Below are 23,922 nucleotides of genomic sequence, written 5' to 3'. Positions count from 1 at the left end.
GTTCTTCAGCTGAAGTACACATTCTCTGATATGAGTCTTAACATATTACGTAGATATTACCTGAGATTTAAGATGAGGCAAAGTCATAGTTGGAGTCCGTATCATTTGGACCCCGATTTCAGCAGTTCTGAAAAGGCAAAGCACTGACTGTCTTTGCCAGATGAACACTCTAAACAGAAGCACATCCTGATAAGACAGAAACGTGTAGTCTTGGAATACCCTTCCTTTTATTCAGAGATAATTAGGAAACCCAAAGTCAATTATGAAAACTTGTCTCTTACTACAGTCATAATAGGACTGAGACATGAGTTTGGAGGGACCAAGGTACTGGCTCCGTGTCAGATCAGACATGCTCAGGAAGAGCTTTCAATACAAGCATTCACACCAACTGAGCTGCAGCAACACACAGATAAACTTTGCAGTACCAGTCCCCTGTCAACACAGAGGACTGCTTGCTATATTTTTGCTCTTAATCTCTCAGTTCTGGTTATTACCTGGTGAGACATCATTTTGTCAGAAGGCTGCAGTGGTGGCTTCATGTTTGAAATCCTGTTCAGTCTGATTCCTAACAAAAGTCTGGAAAGCCAGTGACAGACTGGGGAGCCTATCTGAACTGTCTCAGTGAAACTGTACAGGCATTGTGACACAAATACATATTCTGGAGATGAGAATTCTCAGACACCACCAGGATGTTATTGCCTTTTTTCTAAGACGCAGTAAAACGAGTTTTCACATATGTATCTTAACCGTGACACGTTCTAACTCTGTGGACAGGCTTACTATGGCTGAACTTTCCATCTGTCTCGTAGCTTGATCCTGCAGCACCATGGCTAGATACTTCATCCAAACTGGAAACAGGTACTTCCAACAGCAGAATGATGTGCTGTGTAAGGACCATGGACAGCGACTGCTCGCTGCATTTTGGGGAAATCTCACTTCAGCACTGAAAAAAAAGGACTGTTTTTAGACATGGATAGTTCAACACCATTGGGATTCTACCCAGACGTTGGTGGTCAATATTCTAAACTGTTTTATTAACCTGAAACTAATCTGGTCTTTTATTGAGATCAGGTGATGTTCAGCTCACAGTTTGCAATGAAGTTGCCAGTTGTTTGTACGATTGTTTTCTAAAACACTGTTCTGTACTGTATACTGTCCTAGTGTAGAACCGCCATAGTAATTAAGTTTAAACTTACTGAAATATGTTTGTGCATTGTTTCATTCTGGAGATGTTGGTCTTGACAGCTATCACTTCCTCCAGAATAGAATAAACTCTAGGTATTTGTAGCCAATCATCTTTTACTGTATTACATAGAGGGAAGTGTCTTGATAGCTTGTGTATAAGAAGTGCATGTAAGTATCCCCTGTGAAACTAACCTAATCAGTCAGCTTCCTTGAGACTGCACTGCTAGACTTCAGTTGTTTCAACAAGAGCAAGTTGTTAATTCACCCATGTCTTCTTCTAGTCATACTCACATATTCTAAAGGCCAGGCTGTCTCATCTCAAACAAGACCAAACAAATAACATGGTGCATCTTGCTGGTGTTCCTTTCCCAGTGAGTATCTTCAGGCAAGCAACATCCTTCAACTGTTCCAGCTAGTACAAGGCAGCAGTAAAACAGCAACATGAGATTGTGCTTTGATGTTTGCTGGATATTGCTTTGCAGAGAGCAACGGTTAATTAGAAACAACATGAGTCTGCTCTTTGCTAGTTATCTGTAGTGAATTCTGAACTACTTCTTAAAAATACGCTGCTTACAAATTTATTGAAATCTGCCTGGGGATCACAAAAAAAGCCGAAAAAAGTTGGTCTCAAATAATATGGGACGTCCATTCAATGTGTGGGGTTTAGGGAACAGTTGCATACATTGAGTAATCAGGAAACTTCAGTTCTCCCCTTTCACATCTGCACACATCTTTTCTGCTTTATAAATACTCTCAGTTGTGTTGAGATGCCAAGAAATTGACAGAAGACTTCAACCTGCTGTTTGTACCAAGTATATGGAGATGCTGGGCAGATATGTAGGCTTAATGGATGTCTTTTGAACTTAAGGTGTAGAGATTTCATATTCATTTTCTCCAACACATTTACTTAAGGTAAAGATCACAGTTTCAGAGCATCTGTGCTTCAGACCACGTTCACTCTCTGAGGCATACCCTTTTTCATGCATTGAGACAGTTCCTAAATGTTCATAAGTGTTGTGGTTGCATCACCCCTGCTTAACGAAAGCACTAATAGGACAAGCTCAACTTGGAAAACAGCTCATCTATAGCCACCGATAGTGACATACTCAAACCAGCTTATTCAGTACTCCGCTGTTTGAAAGTTCCTCATATAACTTATGATCATAGGCTCAGTGCTAGGAGAAGACCAAAACTGATCAACCTACTTGGAGTTGAGTCCCTGATTAATAGCTCCCATAAAGACCACTGGAATTTTCTACAAATGCACCTTGTCCTAAAAATTATTCCCTGGGCTTTTGTTGTTTTTAAGTTGGATTCCCGTGGTCTCTTTTCTTCTTGTCCTCCATTGAGTCGTATCTCTTAGGAGTTCCTTTTGTAGTAAGAGAAGCTAATTTAAGACAGATAAACTGAAGCACTTTTTTCTTTGTTTGTTTTTTTAAATCAACAAGCAATACCTATTTTAGAGGGTGAGTTAATTATTCTGTGGCAACCATTGCACAACAGAGGTAGAATGCAATGTCTTTGGCTGAAGCAGGAAGCTGGCAGACTTCATTGTTCAAATACAATGAGCATATGAGTTGTGAGTTAGGGATCTGAAACCTTCATACAAACTGTAGCATGTTGTTGGTCTTTTTGTGACCAAGAATTATAAGTAAATTGATCAGACTGTTGATGCAGAACTAGGAAAGAGTGAACTGGGCAAAGATCACTGAAGTTGCTTCAAAAAGGTTCTGCAGTTTAAAATAGTACCAGGCTTGCTGGTTTAGGGAGACTTTTCACAGTGACATTAGGCAGAACACTGCTTTTACCATTCAGACCTCTCCGTTGGAAATGATTGCATATAAAGAAGTCAGTGGGCTTTGCTCATCTGTGGGTCTCCAGCCATGGATAAAACCAAAACATTTGTACATATGAACTTTGTTTAACTTTTTAAATGGTGCAAAAATACAGTTTAGGCTAATGGAGGGTATTTTAATACCAAATGTTTCCTAAGTAAAGGAAATTCCAGATGTGTTTCTACATCAGCACCAATTCTTGGGTGCTTTAAGTAGAGACTACTGAACCTGATTAATGTAATTATAAACCTTTCTCAGAATGAATATGGTTTGTGTCCAAAACTTCTATTATATCATGCTTTTTGAATATTCGGATTTGTTCTGAATCAGTAGTTGGACTAGTTGAATGACAGTATTAGGATTATGAAGCATTCTAGCTTCACACTTGTATTTGAAGCATATAATTCATATTTGTTATATAGCTTAACAATTTTATCTCTTATCTAATTTGCTTTGTTCATTTCATTGAAATTGGCCCTGTTACCTCAGTCATTATTTTCTGACAGAAGATTTCATCTGGGATATTTCATTTCCAAGGGCAAGGAATGGAATCCTACTCAAAATCATTGAACTACGACTGTTTATAAACATGACACATCCTCTTAGGGTCATTTCCAAAAGACTTAATTTACTCTGACCCAGGCTGCAAGTGATGGTTTCTGGCTCTGGATGGGGTTTTTTTGGTGAAAGCTTCATTAGTTATAGTTTGCTTTTCTAAAAAACAATCCTTTATAGCCTGTCATAGAATAATACAATTTAATTAGGAGTAATTTGTACTGAAAATGAAATAGAAATATACCTACTTGCATTAAATCTTAAAGCATATTGGATGCCTCTTTCCATTCAAATGGTGCAGTTGTATTTAACAGAACTGATAATAGTTTCATGCAGCCAAGATATTTGGTTAATAAATTCTAAAAAGTTGGGTACCTGCTGGTTAGCAGAGAATGCCAGGAAGGGGGATATACTTGTCATCATGTCATCACTTTATTTAACCCTGCAAAAAGAATTGAACATTGACTTCATCAAAACCTGTTTGGGTGGTTTGTGTATTTTCTGAAGAAAATTGTGGTTTTTTGGTTGTTTGCTTTGAGGTCTTGTACTGGAATTTACTGAAATGCTTGTTGGTGTCTAAGAAAGTTATAGTGATAACTGCATTGCTAGCAAGCAGCTTGAGAAAATACTGTTCCCTGCACTGCCAGATGATATGGTGACTAAGGGGTGTTACTATTTGGAGGAAGAGCAGGGACAGGACCCAGAATGAATTAATAAATGAAAATTTAATGGATCACTCTGTTTTACTAGCGTGTCTTCTTTCTGCAGTATGCTCTACGGAATCTGTTTGCAAATGTGAAAGTTTGTTTTCTTACAGCCTAAACTTCTTATGCAATGACAGATTTCAAATAAATATGTTTTGAAATGCATCATGTCTATCTATTATTGTCTTTATAAGTGGGCAAATTGATAAAACTAGAATTTTTCCTTCTTTCTTTTATAAAAATAGAATAAGTCTGCAGTAGCCTGGCAAATTCAGATAACTCCATCATAAATATTCTTTTTTTGAAATTTGCACACTTTTTCTTTTTCTTTTTTTCTTGTTCCCAAGAACATCTGTGCAGAGGTGATGATATTTTGATGCCAGAGTGCCAGGTAAAAGTGGACATTTAAATGTAAATTAAGGTTGATAGAGATTTGACATTATCTTTTCATAGCAGAGACTTGGCTCATTCAATTCCCGAGGCTGAAACAGTTCCCTCTTAAACTACTACTATTGACAATGACTGTTTGAATAACTTTGTTACATTATACTTTGCTGAAGCTTTCTAAAACTACATGATCTGTTATAATTGTTTTTTCCCTCCTTTCCTCTTATCTTTTCTCTTTTCTGTACAGGTGATTTCTATTCACTCCTTTCCAAGCTGCTAGGAGAAAGGGAAGATGTTGTGCATATGCATAAGCATAACCCTACAGAAAAGGCAGAATCAGATCTTGTAGCTGAGATTGCTAATGTAGTCCAAAAGAAGGATCTTGCCAGAGAGATCACAAATCATGATGAGAGGGACAATACTATTCTTGTCAGAGACAGAATTCACAAATTTCACAGACTAGAGTCTACCTTGAGGCCACCAGAGAACAGACATTTCTCTTTACAACAGCCTAAACATGGTGAGGGAAGCTGGGAAAAAGAACATACAGGAGGTGGGTTAGGGGTTAATTTGATACAATGAAATGCAATGTAAGAGCTATGATCCACATTAGCAAAATCTGAAGGGAATATGAGTTGATGCATGGAAGTATTTTACGTGACAGTTTTCCTAATTATGGAAACGTTCTCCCTCTATTCTAGAGGTAGTTCAGTGGAGTTCTTTCCCCCTGTGTGAAGAAAGAATGTATACCAATGGTACAATACCAGTACTTTTTGGAACGTAGAGTATTTTCTTCTGCTCTCAAGACTTCCACTTAATGATTTGATATCAATTATGCTAAAACAAGGTAAACACAGGATATAGTAGTCATGGGAAGTGAAGAATTTTCATAATACCAGTAACTGCTATAAAATGGTCACGGTGATAATCGATGCATTTTCGGAATTTTCTGATTACCTTGGTTTTTCAGATACAAGATTTCATAAAATTCATTGCTGTAATTCTATCAGACTCTTTTCTGTCTCATTCAGAAAGAGTGGTAATTAATCCTGAAAAATTCTTGAGAAGTAAAATTTTCTACATATTTATTTCAAATTGGGCTTGGCTATCCAAATATTCTTGGAAAGGCTGTTTTATTATAACAGAATTATAATCATTCCCTTCAGGTTTCTATGACAGCAGAAGCCATGGAAGTATTGTGTTTGTTTTACTTGCATTTTGGTCTCTGTGATATTGATTGTGCTTAGTCTTACTTGCTAATGTGGAAAGCCAGATAATGCAGCATGTGACGTGTATTTCATAAAAGAAACTGGTATGTATGCATGAAAGTCATCTGTATGCATAAGCTGTAGCAGCACATGCTTGCTTTTATGTTGCAACCAGCCAGCTTGATGTTTCCAAGTCCTGTTGTACACAAATATACGTTATTCATCATCCATTTGATTTTTATTTGAGTTCAAAATGTTAACATGTATTGTCTCTGCTTATGTGCGATTCTGTTATAGGATTCAAATTCAGCAAAATTCTGGGTTTGTATATAACAGAAAAGCAAAAATGAGGACTTTCCAATGTTATGTTATGCTAGTCAGTTAAATGAGAGCCTGTCAAGTTACTGGCATAGGGGCAAATAACAGGTGGGATGTTACCATGTGCCTGACACAAGTGTAAATCATAAATAATTCCATAAGTGACACTGGAATTAAATGCTTGGGAGAGTAGTGTGTGTAGCATTTCCGCAAAAACAGTTTGTTCAGTTCAGACTAATAGCATGTGGTGCGTAGGGGGGAAAAAAGAAATTTCCTTTCTGTTTTAACTGATCTGGAGGAGGGAGTGTCAGTGAACTGAATAAATGGCTTAGTTGGCACACCACATGGCACAAATTTTAACTACAGAAAGCATCTGCTCAGCTAGTTTAGTAGCTATATATTCATTTTGGGGGAATGTGTTGGTGGAGGACTAATTAATAAATGGACTTTCAAATGACACAATTTTGAGTTACAGCAAAAAGGAAAACTGAAATGATCTTAATCAGCATTGATTTTTTTTTTTAAATGTTTGTGATACTGCTAATTACGGAAATTCTGAACTGCAGAAGCTGTCAGCGCCACCTTTTGGCAAAAGAACTTTTATAGCAATAAAATCTTTAAGCACATGTTTAGTTTCTATTTTCGGTAGGATTTATATATTAGAGGAATAGAACCTTCCATAACAGAATTTTCCTCTTCAAAGGAAGAAGTGGAACATGAAGTGTTTTAAGTTTTAACTTGTCTTGATTAAATAAAAAAATGAGCACCCTTCATAAAATTCTTTACTATATTGAATTAAAAAAATTCTCAGTATTTCTTAGCAGAAGACTCTGGTTGCTGTTAAATTAATTTCATTTAACTGTTTAAAAATTACCAGAATTAAAATAGTTTAGTATTTTTAGTCTTGCAAGTATTCTGATTTTAAACATGTAACTGGTCTGAAATAGCAAGTGGCTGATAATGTTAAGTAAGATTGTTATAAATGCTATGTTTATAACTTTATACTACTGCTCTTCCTGCACTGTTATTATCTTATTACCCCAAGACTGGTCACTTGTCAGGTTGTTCAACATCACTGCAACCAGTGCAATAATACCTCCTAATTAAGGCAACAGTGTAATTTTCCAATTTTTAAAATTCCTTTATGCAGCACTTACTTACTTATATTTGGCAAGATTTAAATGACTACTCTGAGGGCAGGTAGTAAATGCAACATTACCAAAATTTGTAATGTTAAAAGCTAGCAAGAGCTTCCAGGGACTTCTGGACAGTAAATTGCAATTTTGCCAATAAATAAGGCTTTATTCTTTCACTTGTAGAGAGATTAGAGGCTGATTTACATGTTCTAAATCTATGTAATTCTTTGTAGTTTTATTGATGAAAGGAATTACTCTAAATTATAAGGTAGAAGATCTGGTACTTAGTTTAGAAATCTCATTTACAACAAAATGGTAATTTTATATCTATATATTTTTAAAAGTAATTATAAATTGTTTTAATGGGGAAAAGTAATTTTCTTTGGTTTCGTGTGTAACTGTTCCATGGACCACTTACTTTTGTAGGGAATTAATAATCACTCTTAGACAAATGAAGTCTAAATTTACTAAGTCATTTCTTGTAAAAAGCTAGTTGCCTCAAGATAAACCTGTATCAAAGGACTTTCAATATGAGACTTTCAAAGGGAAAAGAAAAGATAACAATAATAAACCAGTTTTGGAAAAGTGTGAGAAAATCTAAAGGTTGTGTAGAGGCTGGCGTTCTTGTGATTAGACTGTATTTCACTGTACATTCGTTTTCTTGTTTTGATCTATCAGAAGTCTTTTAGTCCTATAAGTGTAAGTATAAACATTTTGTATTTTATAGTACATGTCCTCTGAGAGACTGAATTTTACAGAGGCCAAAATTTAGGCTTTCTATGTTTAACCTTTTAATTTTTCTAGCTTTTTTGGAAAAAGCTCAAAGGCCAAGGGGTACTGTAACATTAAACGTACACAAGTTTTCTGCAAGTTAACTTAGACTGATATGGGATGAGCAAGTGAGGAAGCACTGGATTTCCATCCTTTTATTCCTTTCAAAATGCTAATGTCCATGAATATACCTGGTGCTGCACCTGTTGTGACCAACTGAACTGTACAGACGTATGAATATGTATAATTTTTTTCTTAAAGGCTTTTGTTTTAGCTTGGAGCTTTTGTTCAGCTAAAATTGCTACAGAGTAGAATTTCTTGTTTTAGAAGTTTCTGGTTTACTGTCTGGGATTCACTGCAGTTGCTGCTTGCCTTAGGTTTGTCTTAGGTTTGTGTTAGTGTAAAGAGTTTCTCTGTCACCTACTCTAGCTATGGTATCTAAAACTACAAAGGTAAAATACCTCCTAGCCTGTGGTAGGGTTTCAGCACTGATTTTATCTGTTCCAGTGTAGATTGTAGAAAATGTTTTTTCCTTCCACCCCATCCTTGCTGTTACTTCTCAGACTGCATCTCTTCTGAGTGAAATGGAAGGTGGGGGGAGGTGCATATCAGAACAGCTGGATTGCACAGGTGACCTCAAGATTTTGGGCTTTGTTTCGCTTTTCATTTTTCCTTTCATTAGAAGATCAGTTCCAGCAGAACCTTCTCAAACTCCTTGGGTTCTGCGTGTTAAGGTCTGTGATCTGCCTTGTTTCAAAGCACTGATGCCCTGGCACTTTGTGAATGGGGATCTGTATTTCACCTGGCTAGATGGTACCCCAGTGATCAGTTTTTAGGATCACAGCAAAACACAGAAACTTTGGGTGAGCTGAAAGTTGCAAAGTACAGTATGATGCTGTCAAACACATTGAATACTAGTGAAACAGCTCCAGTTTCACATAACTGCTGGGAATCGCTTTCTATTTACCTTCAGTTTGGCTGTATGTACCTACATACAAAGCCTGCACATTAGAAATACCTGAGTTATGCTGAACAAATTAGTTTCAGAAAGGAAGGAGTGATGGATTTCCTAACATGTAGAAGGCATTTTAGGCTTCGGGGTTTTTTTTTCTTTTATCAGAATTAGTGACATTTTTCTTGCCATTACAGGTTTTTTTTCAAGAATATTGTTCAATTGTCTTTTAATACTGCCAGAGCAACCCAGACCAACCTCTTTCAAATAGCATTTAAGCAGTCTATTTGTGACAAATTAATCCTTGCAGCCACCACTCTGTAACTTTTTCAAATCTTGGACTGCTTGTGCCTTTAATCAGTGTAAGTCTATTTTTACATAAAAAAGAGATTGAAGTAAACATCTTTTCATATTTTTAATTTTAATCTTTAAGTTGAAACTAAATTTGTCTCCATTAATAGAGGAAGTTTACAATTTAAGACAAACACAAGAAGTATCTGACTTTTTAGTAGTGGTATCCTGTGCTGTTGATTTAGTGTGAAAATCAGATTTGTGTTATTCAAAAACTATCCAGTGTTTGTTCTTAAAAACAGCGTGTTACAGCATAAACAATGACAGATGTTCTACCCTTCTTCATCTCTTTCATCAGATTTAGACATCTGTTTCCTATTCATGCCTATAATATTTGGATTAGGATATGACACTATCCAGAACTAACGCATATGTTGGCTGTAAGAAATGTCATAGGCAAACTTCACAGAATTACTGTTTTATTTGCTTCTCGTTGCCGTTTTTCTTCCTTCCCTGTAGTTTTTTTCCTAGTGTTAAAAGCTTTTTTGAAAAAAGTCATTAAGCAACCACTTCTGATACGTAGTTGGTTTAATGATTCACAGTCTTTGTTATGCATTTTTTAATAAAACACTGATAAGTAAATATTTAAATTTGCCTGCTGATTTTGGATAGTAGTTGTATATTTCTGTAATATTTCAATGTAGAAAGTACTCACAGAGCTCCCAAAAATTCTAGAGTCTGTGTACCTGTATCCTTATAAGATTGAGAAAAGGATGGAGTCAAAAGCACTGTTGAAGTTTCTGTCATCCTATATGTAGCAGGATGCCGGTGCTTGTGCATGCTTTACTGTAGTAAAACTATGCTTGGAATTAAATTGCAATGCATTAATGGAAATACTGCATGTAAGAAAATGTCCATATAATTCCCAACAGTCTGTACCAAAAGCCAGTTAACTATGTTTTTTTATAAATAAGCTACTTGAATGTCTGTCTTTTGTTTGTTTCTTTGGTCAGATTTCCACATAGAAGAGGCTGTGGAGTGGCCTGGGTTAGACCTCAAACTAGGTCAAGTTTCTGGGTTGGCTCTGGACCCTGAAAATAACCTAGTTATCTTCCACAGAGGTGATCATGTTTGGGATGAAAAGTAAGTAGATACTCTGCCGAATGGCATGTTAGAAGGTCAAATTCATGTGTGCTATTTGTATATCTTCTCAAAAAAAGAAAAGACGGATCGCAGTTCCTTTTCCGTTTAAAATTCAGTTCTTCAGCTGAAAGTGCCTTTGGGAGACTTGGAATGGAACTGGCAACTGACAGTTTCAAGATGGTGGGGTTACTAGGTCCTTAGGCAGTAAGAATGTGTCTCCAGAGAAAAAGAACATAGTACATTAGGTCCTTAAACTGTATAACCATGTTAGTATGATATTCACTGAGATTAATTATCCCTGCTTCTCCCATGTTTTTTAGCAGGACTAATTAACCTGGGAGAATGATGGTTTAGTATGGTATACTACTCTTAGGACCTGGGTTTAAGACATGCAAAGCTAGCTGCAGTGTATCTTCATTCTTTTTTGTCTTTATGTCCACTGAGCAAAACTGGATTGTTATAAGGCACTCTCTCAAAACAGGCTTTGTTCTACTCATTTGATGAAGATTACTACTTTTAGTGTCACTCAAAACAAAAAAAGTCCCATTTTTCTAGTGTTTATAAAGTAATATACTCAAAGGTGTATTATTTTAAGAACAGAACATTCCAGATAAAGTATAGTGTCCTTATTTGTACAGTGTCCCTATGTCTTTGAGCTTTAAAATAGTATGTCTGACTGTTTAGGTGGACACTTTGGAAGAAATTCCATGAAACAGAAACAGAACACTGGGAGGAAACAGTATTAGCCTGTAACAGAATATTATGTAGTACCCTTTTTAAATGTGCTTTTTTTATCTTCTTTCTAAGCGTCTGTTCTCCATATATATATAAGGCTAAACAGTAGGGTTTTTTTCAACTCCCAATGAATTCATTTTAAGATAACATAGTTTCTGAAAATTAGAGGGGGCAGCTTTCTCAACCTTATAATAACAAATTATGTTTAGAATACTGTTTTATGGAGGAAAGTAGGTTCCTTGGGTTTTTAGCTAAATAACATAATGCAGCAGATAAGGCAATCATTTATGTCTTGTGCATTATATCAGTGATCTCTCCAGCTCAAATGTATATAAATATAGACTATAAAATTTGAAAGGATGACGCATACTGCAACTTGTATTACTCAAGCTTCAAGTAAAAGCTGATATTGATTTGTTTTTTTTCATCCTCCTACACATGAACATAAGTGCTGTTCTTTGAGGAAAGAATTGAAAAAAATACTTGAAAATAGGCTGGCAGTTGTATTCATTTCTCACTTCTGAAATGCGTATTTTTGAGTGTCTGGCAACTGAGGTATACCCACAACCCGTAGCACAAAACTGGAGTTCGAGACCAAGAAGTATTTGGAGAGCCTACAGATTTTAAAAACAAACAAAAAACCATTAACATTCCCTAAACCAGCAAGTGAGCATAATGAATCAACCATGCCGAGAGACAGGTTGAACTTCAACTTTCTTATGGTGTGGGTACAGAAGATCAGAGCTGTGGTCTGGAGTCTGGAAATCCACGTACCTACCAGCTGTGCTGGGTAACACTACAGGTTCACTTAACTCAGCCCTGTCCTTGACAGCAGCCATTGTTCATATTCTGAGTATGTCTAGACTGTGATTATTGGACTTCCCAGAAAACTGTTTTATCTTATATTTAGTAGTAGTAGTAGTAGTGTTCATGGGTGCATCAGTCCTGTGGGTGAGTTTGCTGTATTTTCCATCATGTGGGGACTGAAGTTGGAACAAAGTGAAACTGCCTGGCCTTGTAAATATGATCAGAAGCATTCAGTCCTAGATATGTAACCAAGGTGTAAGATGAGCTGTTGTTAACTGAATCTGGTTACGGGCCTTCCATAAAGATAACTACACATGAAATCCTAATTCATTTCAGAGGGGTTTTGTTCACAGGTATTATTTTTTTATTCTTCTTGTGGAGCACTGTTAATCAATATATAGGAAAGCTAGTGTTGATAGGAACCCTTAAATCAGATAGGCTAAAACTTCTGTATGCCTGCTTTTACAGAGTTTTGTGACTTTAAAACAATATATTTGGAAAACATGCCTGTGGTTAAGCTGTTGTGCCATGTCTTGTGGCACAGAGAAGAAGCACACAGACGTGTGCTCAGCCAGTCAGCATTCCATTTTTATCTTTGGGTATATCATGGGCATATGAAATAGTATGGGAACCCCTTCATGGGTTGTGCTGAAAAGGAGGGAGTATATGTGTTCTTGTTTTTCAATTAAAAGGAATAACAGATCAGTATTTGAAAGGTGTTTATCATGACTATTGTATGGGGAGCGATAAGAAGTTATCAGGCTTGTAAGTTAATGTTTATAATTAGCTGCAAATAAACAGTTAATTGAGTATAATATTCCTTACCAAATCATAAACATGATGAATCAGTCAAGCCTGAAAGCCCAGAATTTATTTTCTGTATTTCAATGCTTCACCAGCATAGTATAGAAACAAATTAAACAAAAATTATCTGTGCTGTTAGGCAATGCACAAATGTTTCCAATGCATTATTAATATATGCCGTAAAAGCTGGATGCTCATTCAACTAAATATAGCTGGATGAATGGTCTGTGCTGTTTTATAAGGCAACTTTAGTCTGCATTAGAACGCAAAAGCAGTTGTACAATGACAAGCCCTATAATACAGTAGCAGCTTTTCACTGGCTGTAGCATTCCTTCTGTGCATGATTTAAAAAAAAAAAAAATCCTTTTAAATAAGTCAGGTTCTTCTACCACATCATCTCCTCAGTTTCAGAACAGTTTTTGCTATATGCAGCATGTACTGTTCAGAATGAAAAAGATTAGAACTATTCATCTGGCTGAGCAATGAGTCAGTTGGAATTTATTTTGCATTTTGTGATGAAAAGTGTATACTATTCATGCAATTTATAAAAGACATAATAAAGAATATAAACTGCATTCTTGTTACTGCATTCTTAACAAGCTGGGCAGGTTAATTTAGGCTGAGCACAGTACCACATTGATGATGGATATTGATCAAGAACAGAGCTCTGGGTTGTGCCTTTGGGGGTTATGAGATTGGGTGGTCTGTCTAAATTTAGTATGTAGCTGACCAGAAGGATGTTAGATATAGCAATAAATTGTTTGTATTAGTGTGAAGTGGCCAGCTGAGAAGTAGAAAAATAGCTGTGGAATTACATTGGGGTTTGTAATTAGAAGTAGTGACATATGCAGCATATTTTGGTTGTCCTTTGATATCAAACTGCAGACCCTACTAGAAAAGCATGCTGCAGAGCAGTATGACATATAAGGTGTTCAGTTATTTGGTTTGTTTGGTTTTGGTGTTGCTTCTTTCAAGGTAGCAGTAGTCAGCATAGTTTGTGTCCTCATTTATCAGTTGAAACAAAGCAACATTGGCTACCTGGGAAATTGGTTCAAACCCTGGGAAGGAAAGAGTGACTGTGATTCTGTAGCATGCCAGTCTTCCTCCTAGAAGAGGATATTTGACAGGGAGAAGATACATGGAAGATCACTCCCATAAACTCATTTCAAAGTTTGCTAGGCTTCCTTTGCATAAAATACCATACAATCTCTTATTTACACTGAAAGCACTCAGTTCCCAGAAGAGCTGGGTAGTTGTTAGCAAGAAATACTTACAAGTCTGGTCAGCACTGTTACTAAGAACCAAAATCATAACAAGGAAAGCTAATAATTTTTTTAAGTTGTCTAGCTAGTCAGTTCTCCAGCAATACAATCTTGTTTTCTGAGGGTTTTTTTGTACAATACCTACCGTTGCTAAGATTCTCTTCTGTGATTAGCTGTGCTGATGAATAATAACATCAATAATAATATTAGTTCAGTCTGTCCAATGTTGGTTCTCCAGTTGTGGTCATCCATATCTAGAGCAAGTCCTTACAAATATTAGACTCCAAATAAAACTGTTTTAAGACCAAGAGAACTTGTTATGGAAGATTACTGTCAGTAATGGTAAAGAATAAAACACCACCTGCTGAACCATGGTCAAAGAAGCAGATCACGTCAAACAAGCCTGCATACACAGCCCATTGTGTGCCAGTACCATTTACCCTATGTCTCCCTATAGCATCATGGCGGAGCATTTAGGAGGGCTCTGTAGAGAGTTTTAGTAACTATCACCTTGTGCTTAACCATTCATAGTGAAAAGGATTTACTGATTTCTATTAGAAATTAAATAAATAGTCACAGACAGTTACCATACATAATGGCAATATCTAAATATTATTTTTTAATCATAGCCTGTGCAGAAACTTAAACACATCCTGTCATAGATTTTTCTGGTTATATATGAAGCCAGTATTGCTTTTCCACACTGAAAATTCTAGACATATAAATATTTAATGTTATGGAGAGGTGAGGCTGCTAGGACTGTACAATATAAAGTTTTAATGGCTTTATTCATAGCCTTCTCTGTGACTACAAAGTATATTCTTGTTTACTAAGTTGCATCAATCATAGCTGGATTTCTCTTGGGATTAACAAATGGATTTAAAAATACAAGGTGGTGGGGGGGAGTATGTCTTGTATTCACACATTTTTCATCCACAGTCAAATACCATTTTCTAACATTTAGACTTAAATTTTGTTCAAAATATTTTGCACTCTATTTACCTTCACTAAATGCCGAACATACATTTCAACAGGTTAGAGTAATAGCCAGCTTCTCTGTAGGGGTACAGGCAACTATGTTTTTTATTCTTTGTTAAGCATATGATCATTTTATGCCAGTAAATGTCTTCTGGAAAGTTAATCCTGGTTCTTAATGTCTGAAATAGTGACATGTTTAAGTGTTGTTTATTAATATATTCCATGTACCCTGAAAATTGAGTGTAGAGTTGTGGAAGTAGGAGAAATACACATCATATCCTATAGTCTCCTGCAAGCATGCTCTGAAAAGGATAAGAACCTTAAGACCTGAATCTTACAGTAGTAAGCTCTAGCAAAATATTGAATTGTGTTTGAAAAAAGAAAAAACAAAAAACATACAAACATGCACACACTGCCTTAGACAGTATGAAGTATACCTGTTCATACTGGCAATTATGCCCTGGTGATTAGCTATATTTTTACTTACGCTACATTGTTTGATTTCCCATTTCTGATTTGCTACAGCAAAGAAAAGAAAAAAAAAGGAAGAGTTTTTTTGCTTGCTTGCTTTAGCATTATCTTAATTGTTGCTGTGTTGATTTGGTGCTCCTTTAGTTTGGAAGTCATAACCTCAGTAGGAAATGCAGACATCCGACACTATAACTCTTACAATCATACAATAATGTAATAAGGCTTATTTAAAGAAAAAAAGAAGCCAATAATCCCACACTGGAATTAAACTACAAAACTCGGCTTTAGGTTGCATGTGTATTGTTCATCAGTGGAACCTTCTAATGCTGGCTTTCTATTCCACTATTTTTGTGTAGTTCTTTTGACAGCAAATTTGTATATCAGCAAAGAGGACTCGGACCAATTGAACAGAACACAATTCTTGTCCTGAATCCAAGTAATGCAAAACTGCATCGTTCCATGGGCAAAAGTCTGTAAGTTATTTTTGCTTTTAACAATAGAATTAACATTTTCATATGTTTTACTCCAAAAAGTCCCCAAGCCCATTTTCACGTATGTTTTGTATTACATTGTGTGATTGTAGCCTCTGAGTTTGTTTAAAATAATAAATAAATAAAAATTACAAAATCAACAACTAATAAAAGTAATTTGCCATCTTTACCACCTCTGCTTTCTAGCAATTCATGCAATTTCATCTACTAGCCAGATTAACAGAAATGCAGAGCTCATGAGTATTGTATATTGTCCTTAAAGATACCCAATATTAGCTGGAATGAGATACCAGAGATCAATGCATATCAGAGCTGAAAAACTCTTGTCAAGAAAATTCTATTCTGTAAAGGTATCTTTTTCATGAAAACTACTACTAACAGGTAGTTAGTATGTACAGCATTTGTTAATCGGTAGATAAAAAGTGAAATCTTCACAACTACATCATTCTTCCTGAAAGATATTTTTAACTTGATTCTTCTACATTTGTGCTTGCAGATTTTATTTACCCCATGGTTTGAGTATAGATAAAAATGGTAACTACTGGGTCACTGATGTAGCTCTCCATCAGGTATGTTTTTGAAGCGTTAATATTAGGACCTTAATATTTTGCCAAAAAATGTTTTTGTTTTCCTAGAGATTTGACATAAATTATTTATCTAGGCCTGTTAAGATAAACATTAAGAATATGCCTACAAAAAGTGACCCCTGTGACCTTCATGGAATGTAGTCATGTTGAATAATTTGCTACATGGACATAGTATTCAGAAATAAAAGCATCTGTTTTAAAACAATGATTCTTTTGAAAAAGAACAGATCTTTCTGCTACATCTTTGCTTATCAATTCTCCTATGTACTTAAACCCAGAATGTGAAACTAACTCGTTTGCTATAATCACAGGAAATTTAAATTTTATGCAGAAATTTCCTAGAATCAACAATATTGAAAAGCTGGTTAATATATTAAGGCTATGTTTGGTATATAATTTTGCAGTCATCCCTTATATATTTCACCTTCCATAACCGAAACCTCTTCTCTTTTCCCATTGACTGAAAAAAAAGGTTTTCAAACTGGGAGCAGATGACAAAGAACCATTACTGATCTTAGGAGAGGCTTTGCAACCGGGCAGTGACAAAAATCATTTCTGTCAACCAACTGATGTGGCTGTGGATCCAATCACTGGCAGCATTTATGTCTCTGATGGCTACTGTAACAGTCGAATCATTCAGTTCTCTCCAAATGGATTGTATGTGATGCAGTGGGGAGAAGGTACAGGTCAGAGCTCTTGGCACTTGTACTGCTGTTATCATGAATTCATCATGAACCATGAGATTGCTGATGTTACTGTTACTTTTATTTATGAATTTCTATTACCAAAATACCTTCCAGGCCCTAGCTGAATTTCAGCCTTGTCATTGCATTCCAATTTTCTATTCATTGTATTCTTCAGCTACTTGCAGTAGTTATATAGTCACTAAAAATAAAAAATGGGAATTTGTTAGCATGCTTTCAGTACAAGTATTGGCATGTCCTATCTTACCAAGAAAATGTTCTGACTTTCACAAAAACCTTATTTTTTTCTTAAACATTTGATTAAATAGTATAAGCCTTTACCATTTTTACAAGATTTATGCCATCACCCCATCTATTTTAAGTTTTTTAAGTTTGTGAGTAATTACATTTCTGCCTGACTCGGATTTATGTATCAGGCATTAAACTATGCCAAATATGATAGAGAAATAGCGAATTCGTAAATTCAGGATTTACAAAGACAATGCAGAAGACTACCACTGTTTACCTACCTAAATGACTAAAACTGCTAGGAGAAGAAAGCAAGCTGACTTTATTCTTTTCCCAATGTTTTATTGCGTTATGTGACATATTGCTGTTTCTAAGCAAAACTCTTTCAGTGGGTACTTTAACACAAACCTGGCTATTTTGTATTGTAGAGACTTCTTCAGGCAGAGCCAGACCTGGACAGTTTCATATCCCTCACAGCTTAACCCTGATCCCTGACTTCAGTCAGCTATGTGTTGCAGACAGGGAAAACGGTCGAATTCAGTGCTTCAGGTTAGAGACTGGGGAGTTCATAAGAGAGATCAAGCACAAATCATTTGGAAGAGAGTTGTTTGCAGTTTCATATGTTCCAGGTAATCTTTTTTCCTGTTCTTCAGATTTCAAGTAGTTGCTTTATGCCAGTATGTCACAGTATACAGTGTTATTTCATGAAGAGTGCTATCATGTTATCTTAGGCCAGGTATTTATTCTCTTTCAAAATAGAGCTGATGTAATGGAAAATTTTAGAACTATCCCGTTTTCCTATTTGCAGGATGAGAGAAGCTTACATATAATCTCTGCTCCTGAGAAATAACTGATTAGACTCCCTAAATGTGATGTCAACAAGTAGATGATCTTGTTTGCTTCCTAGTGACTGCGCAGTCAATAATTACTTAATAATAATGTTTTAAAATATTCATTTCAAGCTCCATTGAAGAGAGCAAAGCAAAGAGCTTCCGAACAATCAAGAAAATTTTTGGACTCCATAGAACAAAACATCTGAAAGGAAACAGTTTGAAAAAGTTGTGTGTTTTTTAATATCACAGTCTGGTTAACAATCACTGTATTAAGTTTTTGGGTTAGATTTTTAATACTGATACTGAAGGTAATGTGTATATCAAGAACTGGATGAGAAATTTTGGCATGTCAGGCTTCTGACTCTCTAGTTGATACCAAATTTAATATCAGTGTTATCTCTCTTGCATCTGCCAAGAACATAAGAAATGCTGTTCTGGATGAGATACTTCATACGTATAGCGCAGTGCTCTGTCTCTGACAGTGACAGCAAGAGAGGCATTCTAAGGAATGCCAGTGTAAGCCTGGCTGCATTTTGTGGTCAGTTCCTCTCCTACTCCCCATGCATCCACAAGCACTTCATTTAAGGGTGTTAGGAGATAGCTCCTGACCTCTTCTTCGTAGCATCTTTCTCTAGACCTATTATTGCCCGTGAGTTTTCCTAATGCCATTTTGAACTGGGTTGTACTGTCTGTCTCCTTGACCTCCTGCAGTTAGAGGCTCCAGAAGTTCACTACCCACTTTATTTTTTTAATTTAAAGAAGTGACCTAGTTTCATTGAGTGCTTCTTAATCCCAGTATTTTGGGAGTTGAATAACAGTTCCACACTCCCCATATCTACTACCTCTTAGCCTTCTTCTCTCCAAACCGAAGAACCCCAGCCACCTTAGTCTCTCCCCATAAGCCATTTAATTGCTTCAGCCTCTTGACTATTGCAGTTGCCTTTCTCTTCTAGCATCTTTAACCTCATTAGGACCTTCTTGAGATGCAGAGAGTAGAACAGCACTCTACTCAAGGTGTGGCCATGCTAAGTTTTTGCACAGTGGCAGAACTGTCTCCTCCGTTCCTGATGATGCCCAACATTCTGTTGAAATTTTGGCTGTCACTGCACATGGAGCCAAAGATTTCAGAGACCTTTCAGTGACGGCTCGGAGATGTCTCACCTGAGTTGTAGCTGCCAGTTCCAAGCTAAACATCATGTAGGCAGGATCTAGATTATTTTTTCGCAGAAGCATCACTCTACATTTATCTTTGGTAAAGCTCTTCTGCCATCTGTTTGACAATTTACTTATTGTTATAAAAAGTTTTTCCGGACTTTCTCAATATCATCAAGCTTTTGACTACTCCACAGAACTAAGTACCTTTCTCAGACTGGGAGATGTCACTGTTCACCCCATTCTTCAGGTCACTAAGACTATTGAATGAAAATGTTTCTGGCTCTGATTGCTGCAGGATCATACAACTCAGACTTCTCTATCTTGAAAAATTATAAGCTCTGCCCTTAAGCTCTACTCTTTGCTTCCCTGTTCATTAACGGGTCTTTCATTCAGCCCTGTGACAACTCACATTCTTTAATAACCTCTGATGCACAATCTTGTCAAAGGCTTTCTGAAAATCCAAATATGTCTACAGAATCTCCTTTACTCGCATGCTTTTTCTTCCTGTTCAGAGGTGAGGCACAGTTTCCCTTTAGAGAAGCCACACCAGCTTGTTTCTGACACGCCACACTTACCCATGTCTTATCCTTCATTATGGATTCTACCATCTCGCTGCGAATGGAAGCCAGAGTTGTTGACGTACAGTTTCCAGGCACCCTTTTGAGCCCTTCTTGTAGATGGGCATTATTTTGGCAGTCTGCTAGTCTTCTGGAGGAGCGGCTGTTTGCCGAGGTTACTCAGCTTGGCCTGAGGTCTGTAATTTCACATTTGAGTTCCTTCTGAACTTGACCGAATGCTATCCAAACCTAGTGAATTATTAACCTCCAACTTGTCTAACACCTTTTGTCTATCCCTTCCAGTTGAGCTGGCCCCTCAAACCTTTTTGCTACAAAAAAAATTGAGTGTCAGAATATCCCCAACAAATTCAACAGTAAAAACTGACAAAAACTGGGCTTCTCTGCCACAGGCCCAGAGTCCCCCTTTCACACCTTTTCCTCTTGTGGTCCCACTGATTCCCTAGCTGACTTTATGCTTTTGATGCATTTAGAGAACTTTTTGTTGTTAGGTCAAGCATCCTTAGCAAAGCATTCTTCAGTTTTGTGTTTTTTTAACCCTTTTACATTCTTTTTACATTTAACCAATCTGTTAAATATTGCCGTGCTTGTTGTTCTTATTTGGACAAAGTGTGCATCTCTTAAATGCCAAACTTTCACCTGTTATACCTTACTTAACTTTCCTCTTGTGATTTAGTTTCCTATTGAGTTACCTTTCTGTCTGTCTCTGTCTTCCTCTCAGACAACCTTTTACAATTCACCTTCACTATGGCTTGCTATGTGTGGGTTGTAAAACCGAATCTAATGTTGTTGCAGGTGGTCTCCTCTTTGCAGTTAATGGAATGCCTTATCCTGGAGAGGCAGAACCAGTGCAAGGATTTGTGATGAACTTCTCTACTGGAGAAATAATTGATACTTTCATTCCACTCAGAAAGGTAGAGTATTGCACAGAGTGCCTGGTGCATATAGTTACATATATGAGAATGTTGGTAATATCCTACTTCTCCAACTTTTGTAAAACTATTACAGGAAATAAGATGTTTTTTAATGTAAGGTATTCAAAAGGAATTCTTTATAAAATTAACTTAATAAAGACACTAGAATTTTGGGTCTCAGTTTCTACATATGGTACACATGCGAAAATTATACTACCCTCAAGATGATTCCTGCAAATAATACCTTCAGTCAGGATAAGCCTACTTTATTGCTGTCAGACAGTTCTTAAAAGCTAATTTTAGAGAAGAATGAATGACTTGAAATATTCGTATATTTAGATGCTAGTAAGATGTCAAAAATAGAGTATATTCCTAACCAGAAATATAATTCAACAGTATGGTTACATCCCTTCTTTACAAAAGATTAGTGCGGAAGTTAAGGCTAAATGTCACTCATACAGTATTGTACATAAAAATTATGTTTATTTAAAAAAAAAAGTTTCCATATATTGTCTTAGACTAAAGAATGAATGCTCTGAATGAATGAATCTCAACATATGCTCTGTTATTTGCAGTCCAGTTTTAAGTTATATTAGAGAGACTTAGTTTTTTCTGAGTATAACAAATAGCTGTGTTGCATACAAACTGTGACAACAACTAAATACGTGGGCTTGAAAACCAAGATTCATTATTTTTTAAATATATATTTCACAGGATAAAATTGAATGCAAGAATGTAAATATAAAAATTGTTTAGCATGAATACCTCTAATAATCTCCATGTTGTTATCCCTGGAGAAGGCAAACATACAATAGAAATGGAATTCCTCTCCCTTCACTCATGTTAGGCCTTCACACCAGCACCTGTTGCATTTTCCAGTCTCAAGTTCAGGGTTAAGGAGGCCTCATGAGTGTGTAGACACTTAAGAGTAATCTGTGACTGCTTATCTTCGCAGAGCTTTGAGATGCCACATGATGTTGTTGCTTCAGAAGATAAAACAGTATTCATTGGAGATGTTCATGTCAGAGCAGTGTGGAAATTTGCATCCACAGAAAGTATGTTCCTTTTGTTCTTAATGTCACAACTTCACATTTTGTATCTTCAGATCAGTACTGCTTCTCTGGTACCACTGGCAAAGAACTTGGTGGCTTAATGAGAGTGATTTAAGTACACTACAAGCTCTGCCTGCAGAAGTTGTGTGCTATTGCTCAGTTTTCATTAAAAGACCATTCTTCAGCATTCCTGCATGCTCTGTCAAAGGAGAGTCCTGAATGCATTAGTTCATTTGTTGCAGGAGGAATCAAAATGTGTTTGCCTCACAGTAGATCTACCCCTTGTCATGTCAGTATCTGCTTAAACAAAAGCATGACTCTTTAGTACTTTAGTTATTTTTATCTATCATTTGCTGAGAAGTCAACCGCTTCCTTTGAGGTTATCATATAGGAAACGCTCAGGGGCTGAAGTAAAAACACAAGTCAACTTAAGATTTGTATTCATTTCATTGGGAGTATTCATCATTAGAAAATGAATCTAGTATAATTTGAAGTCCTATTTCCATGAAGTGGAAACACTTCCCTGTTTTAATCTAGTAACCCCAAAGTCAACAAGTCTGACTTCAGGGAGAGGGACCTGGTTAGTCAGACATCAATTTAGTAGGATTCAGAGAGAGATTAGATATTTTACAAGAATAAAAATATAATCCACTGTTACATTATATTGGATAAAAAATTTATGAGAGAGATAAAGCCTCAGGCTTCAGGGTGTTAGTCAACCAGTAAGAGTCTGCTGTTATAAATGAACTTCTGACTAAGCCAATTATTCCATATTTGTCTGTTTATAATTCATGGGTTTTTCTTTTGGGGCATGTGGTATCAGTTGCTGTTAATAACAGGAAACTGGACCCAATAAATTGTAATTCTGACTGGATATGGCTTTTTCTGCATATCGTAACCTGAACAAGAACACTTCTAGGCTTTTATTCAAAGAAACATGAGAACAAAAAAATAATGGAATTATTCATCACTTACAGGTTAGGTGAGGAAAGTCTGTGTATATAATTTTCTTTATAGCTTTTGCTGCAGTATAAAACTGCAATGTCTAAGGAGCCCTGATTCAGCCAGCCTTTAGTCCATCGTGATTGTGATCAACAGTTTTATTTTTGTGGGAAACCTTGAACCTTTACACATGCCCGTAAAACCTCTCTGTGCCATAACAGTTAATTATTGCAAGCACCTTTCATGAATCAAGCTCTTTTCTTTTTCCCATGGCCTTGTGAGTTATTGAATGGTTTATATTGACTCTCCTTGGTGAAGTTCAGGTGCTGATGGGATTGTTTACTGTAGGATTGTACTGTACATTTGAGAAAGCTAGCAGGAAAATGTCACTGAGTGTCTTTCTGAAATGTCAGTTGTCCTGAAGAATAATTTTGTTTTACAGAAATGGAACATCGGTCAGTTAAAAAGGCTGGTATTGAGGTGCAGGAAATAAAAGGTTAGTCTGATTCATAATGGCAATGAAGGAACCAGTATTTTTACATAGACTAGGACTGCTTCTGCCAAGTTGGAAGGAAAAATGCTAACCATTTTCACTGTTGTTTTATTTTTCACCATCATTTCATACAGTGACTACAGATAAAATGAGCTGTCATAGGAAGCACTAGAAAGCAGCTTGTAACAGTGTTACCTACTAGATGCTATTTTACAGCCAATCTAAACATTTCATTTTCAGTGATGACAAGTGCTTCACAGACACTAAGATAAAAATTTAACTTAACTAGTGAATTAATTCAGTACCACCATCTGGTATGGTCCAGATTGGTATCTGTGTCAGCTCCCTTAGATGCAGAAACAGCTCTGAAATACAACTGTGATAGTTACTCCCCAGCACCCTTCCC

The 23,922-nt window shown here is 36.4% G+C and overlaps 1 protein-coding gene across 13 annotated transcripts in view; it reads left to right on the top strand.

The window, feature by feature from the left end:
• Window positions 1–23,922, top strand: part of PAM (peptidylglycine alpha-amidating monooxygenase) — a 146,022-nt gene that overhangs the window by 116,938 nt on the left and 5,162 nt on the right. For 4 of the 13 annotated variants that reach the window (XM_087741537.1, XM_087741535.1, XM_087741530.1 and 1 more), the window contains exons 15-23: window positions 4,914–5,219; window positions 10,356–10,485; window positions 15,899–16,015; window positions 16,530–16,602; window positions 17,093–17,306; window positions 17,981–18,181; window positions 20,911–21,029; window positions 21,985–22,084; window positions 23,466–23,519. In XM_087741537.1, the coding sequence (XP_087597663.1) occupies window positions 4,914–5,219; window positions 10,356–10,485; window positions 15,899–16,015; window positions 16,530–16,602; window positions 17,093–17,306; window positions 17,981–18,181; window positions 20,911–21,029; window positions 21,985–22,084; window positions 23,466–23,519 (1,314 nt within the window). The remainder of the gene's footprint in view (window positions 1–4,913; window positions 5,220–10,355; window positions 10,486–15,898; window positions 16,016–16,529; window positions 16,603–17,092; window positions 17,307–17,980; window positions 18,182–20,910; window positions 21,030–21,984; window positions 22,085–23,465; window positions 23,520–23,922) is intronic. The other 9 variants (XM_087741538.1, XM_087741536.1, XM_087741532.1 and 6 more) reach the window with 4 other exon arrangements.

The sequence above is a fragment of the Nipponia nippon genome, unplaced genomic scaffold (genome assembly GCF_047370975.1).
Source record: "Nipponia nippon isolate SJK-2023a ecotype South Korea unplaced genomic scaffold, ASM4737097v1 scaffold_8, whole genome shotgun sequence".
NCBI lineage: Eukaryota > Metazoa > Chordata > Aves > Pelecaniformes > Threskiornithidae > Nipponia > Nipponia nippon.
Note: the sequence above shows the minus strand (reverse complement) of the source record. Positions and strands in the feature narration are given on the sequence as shown.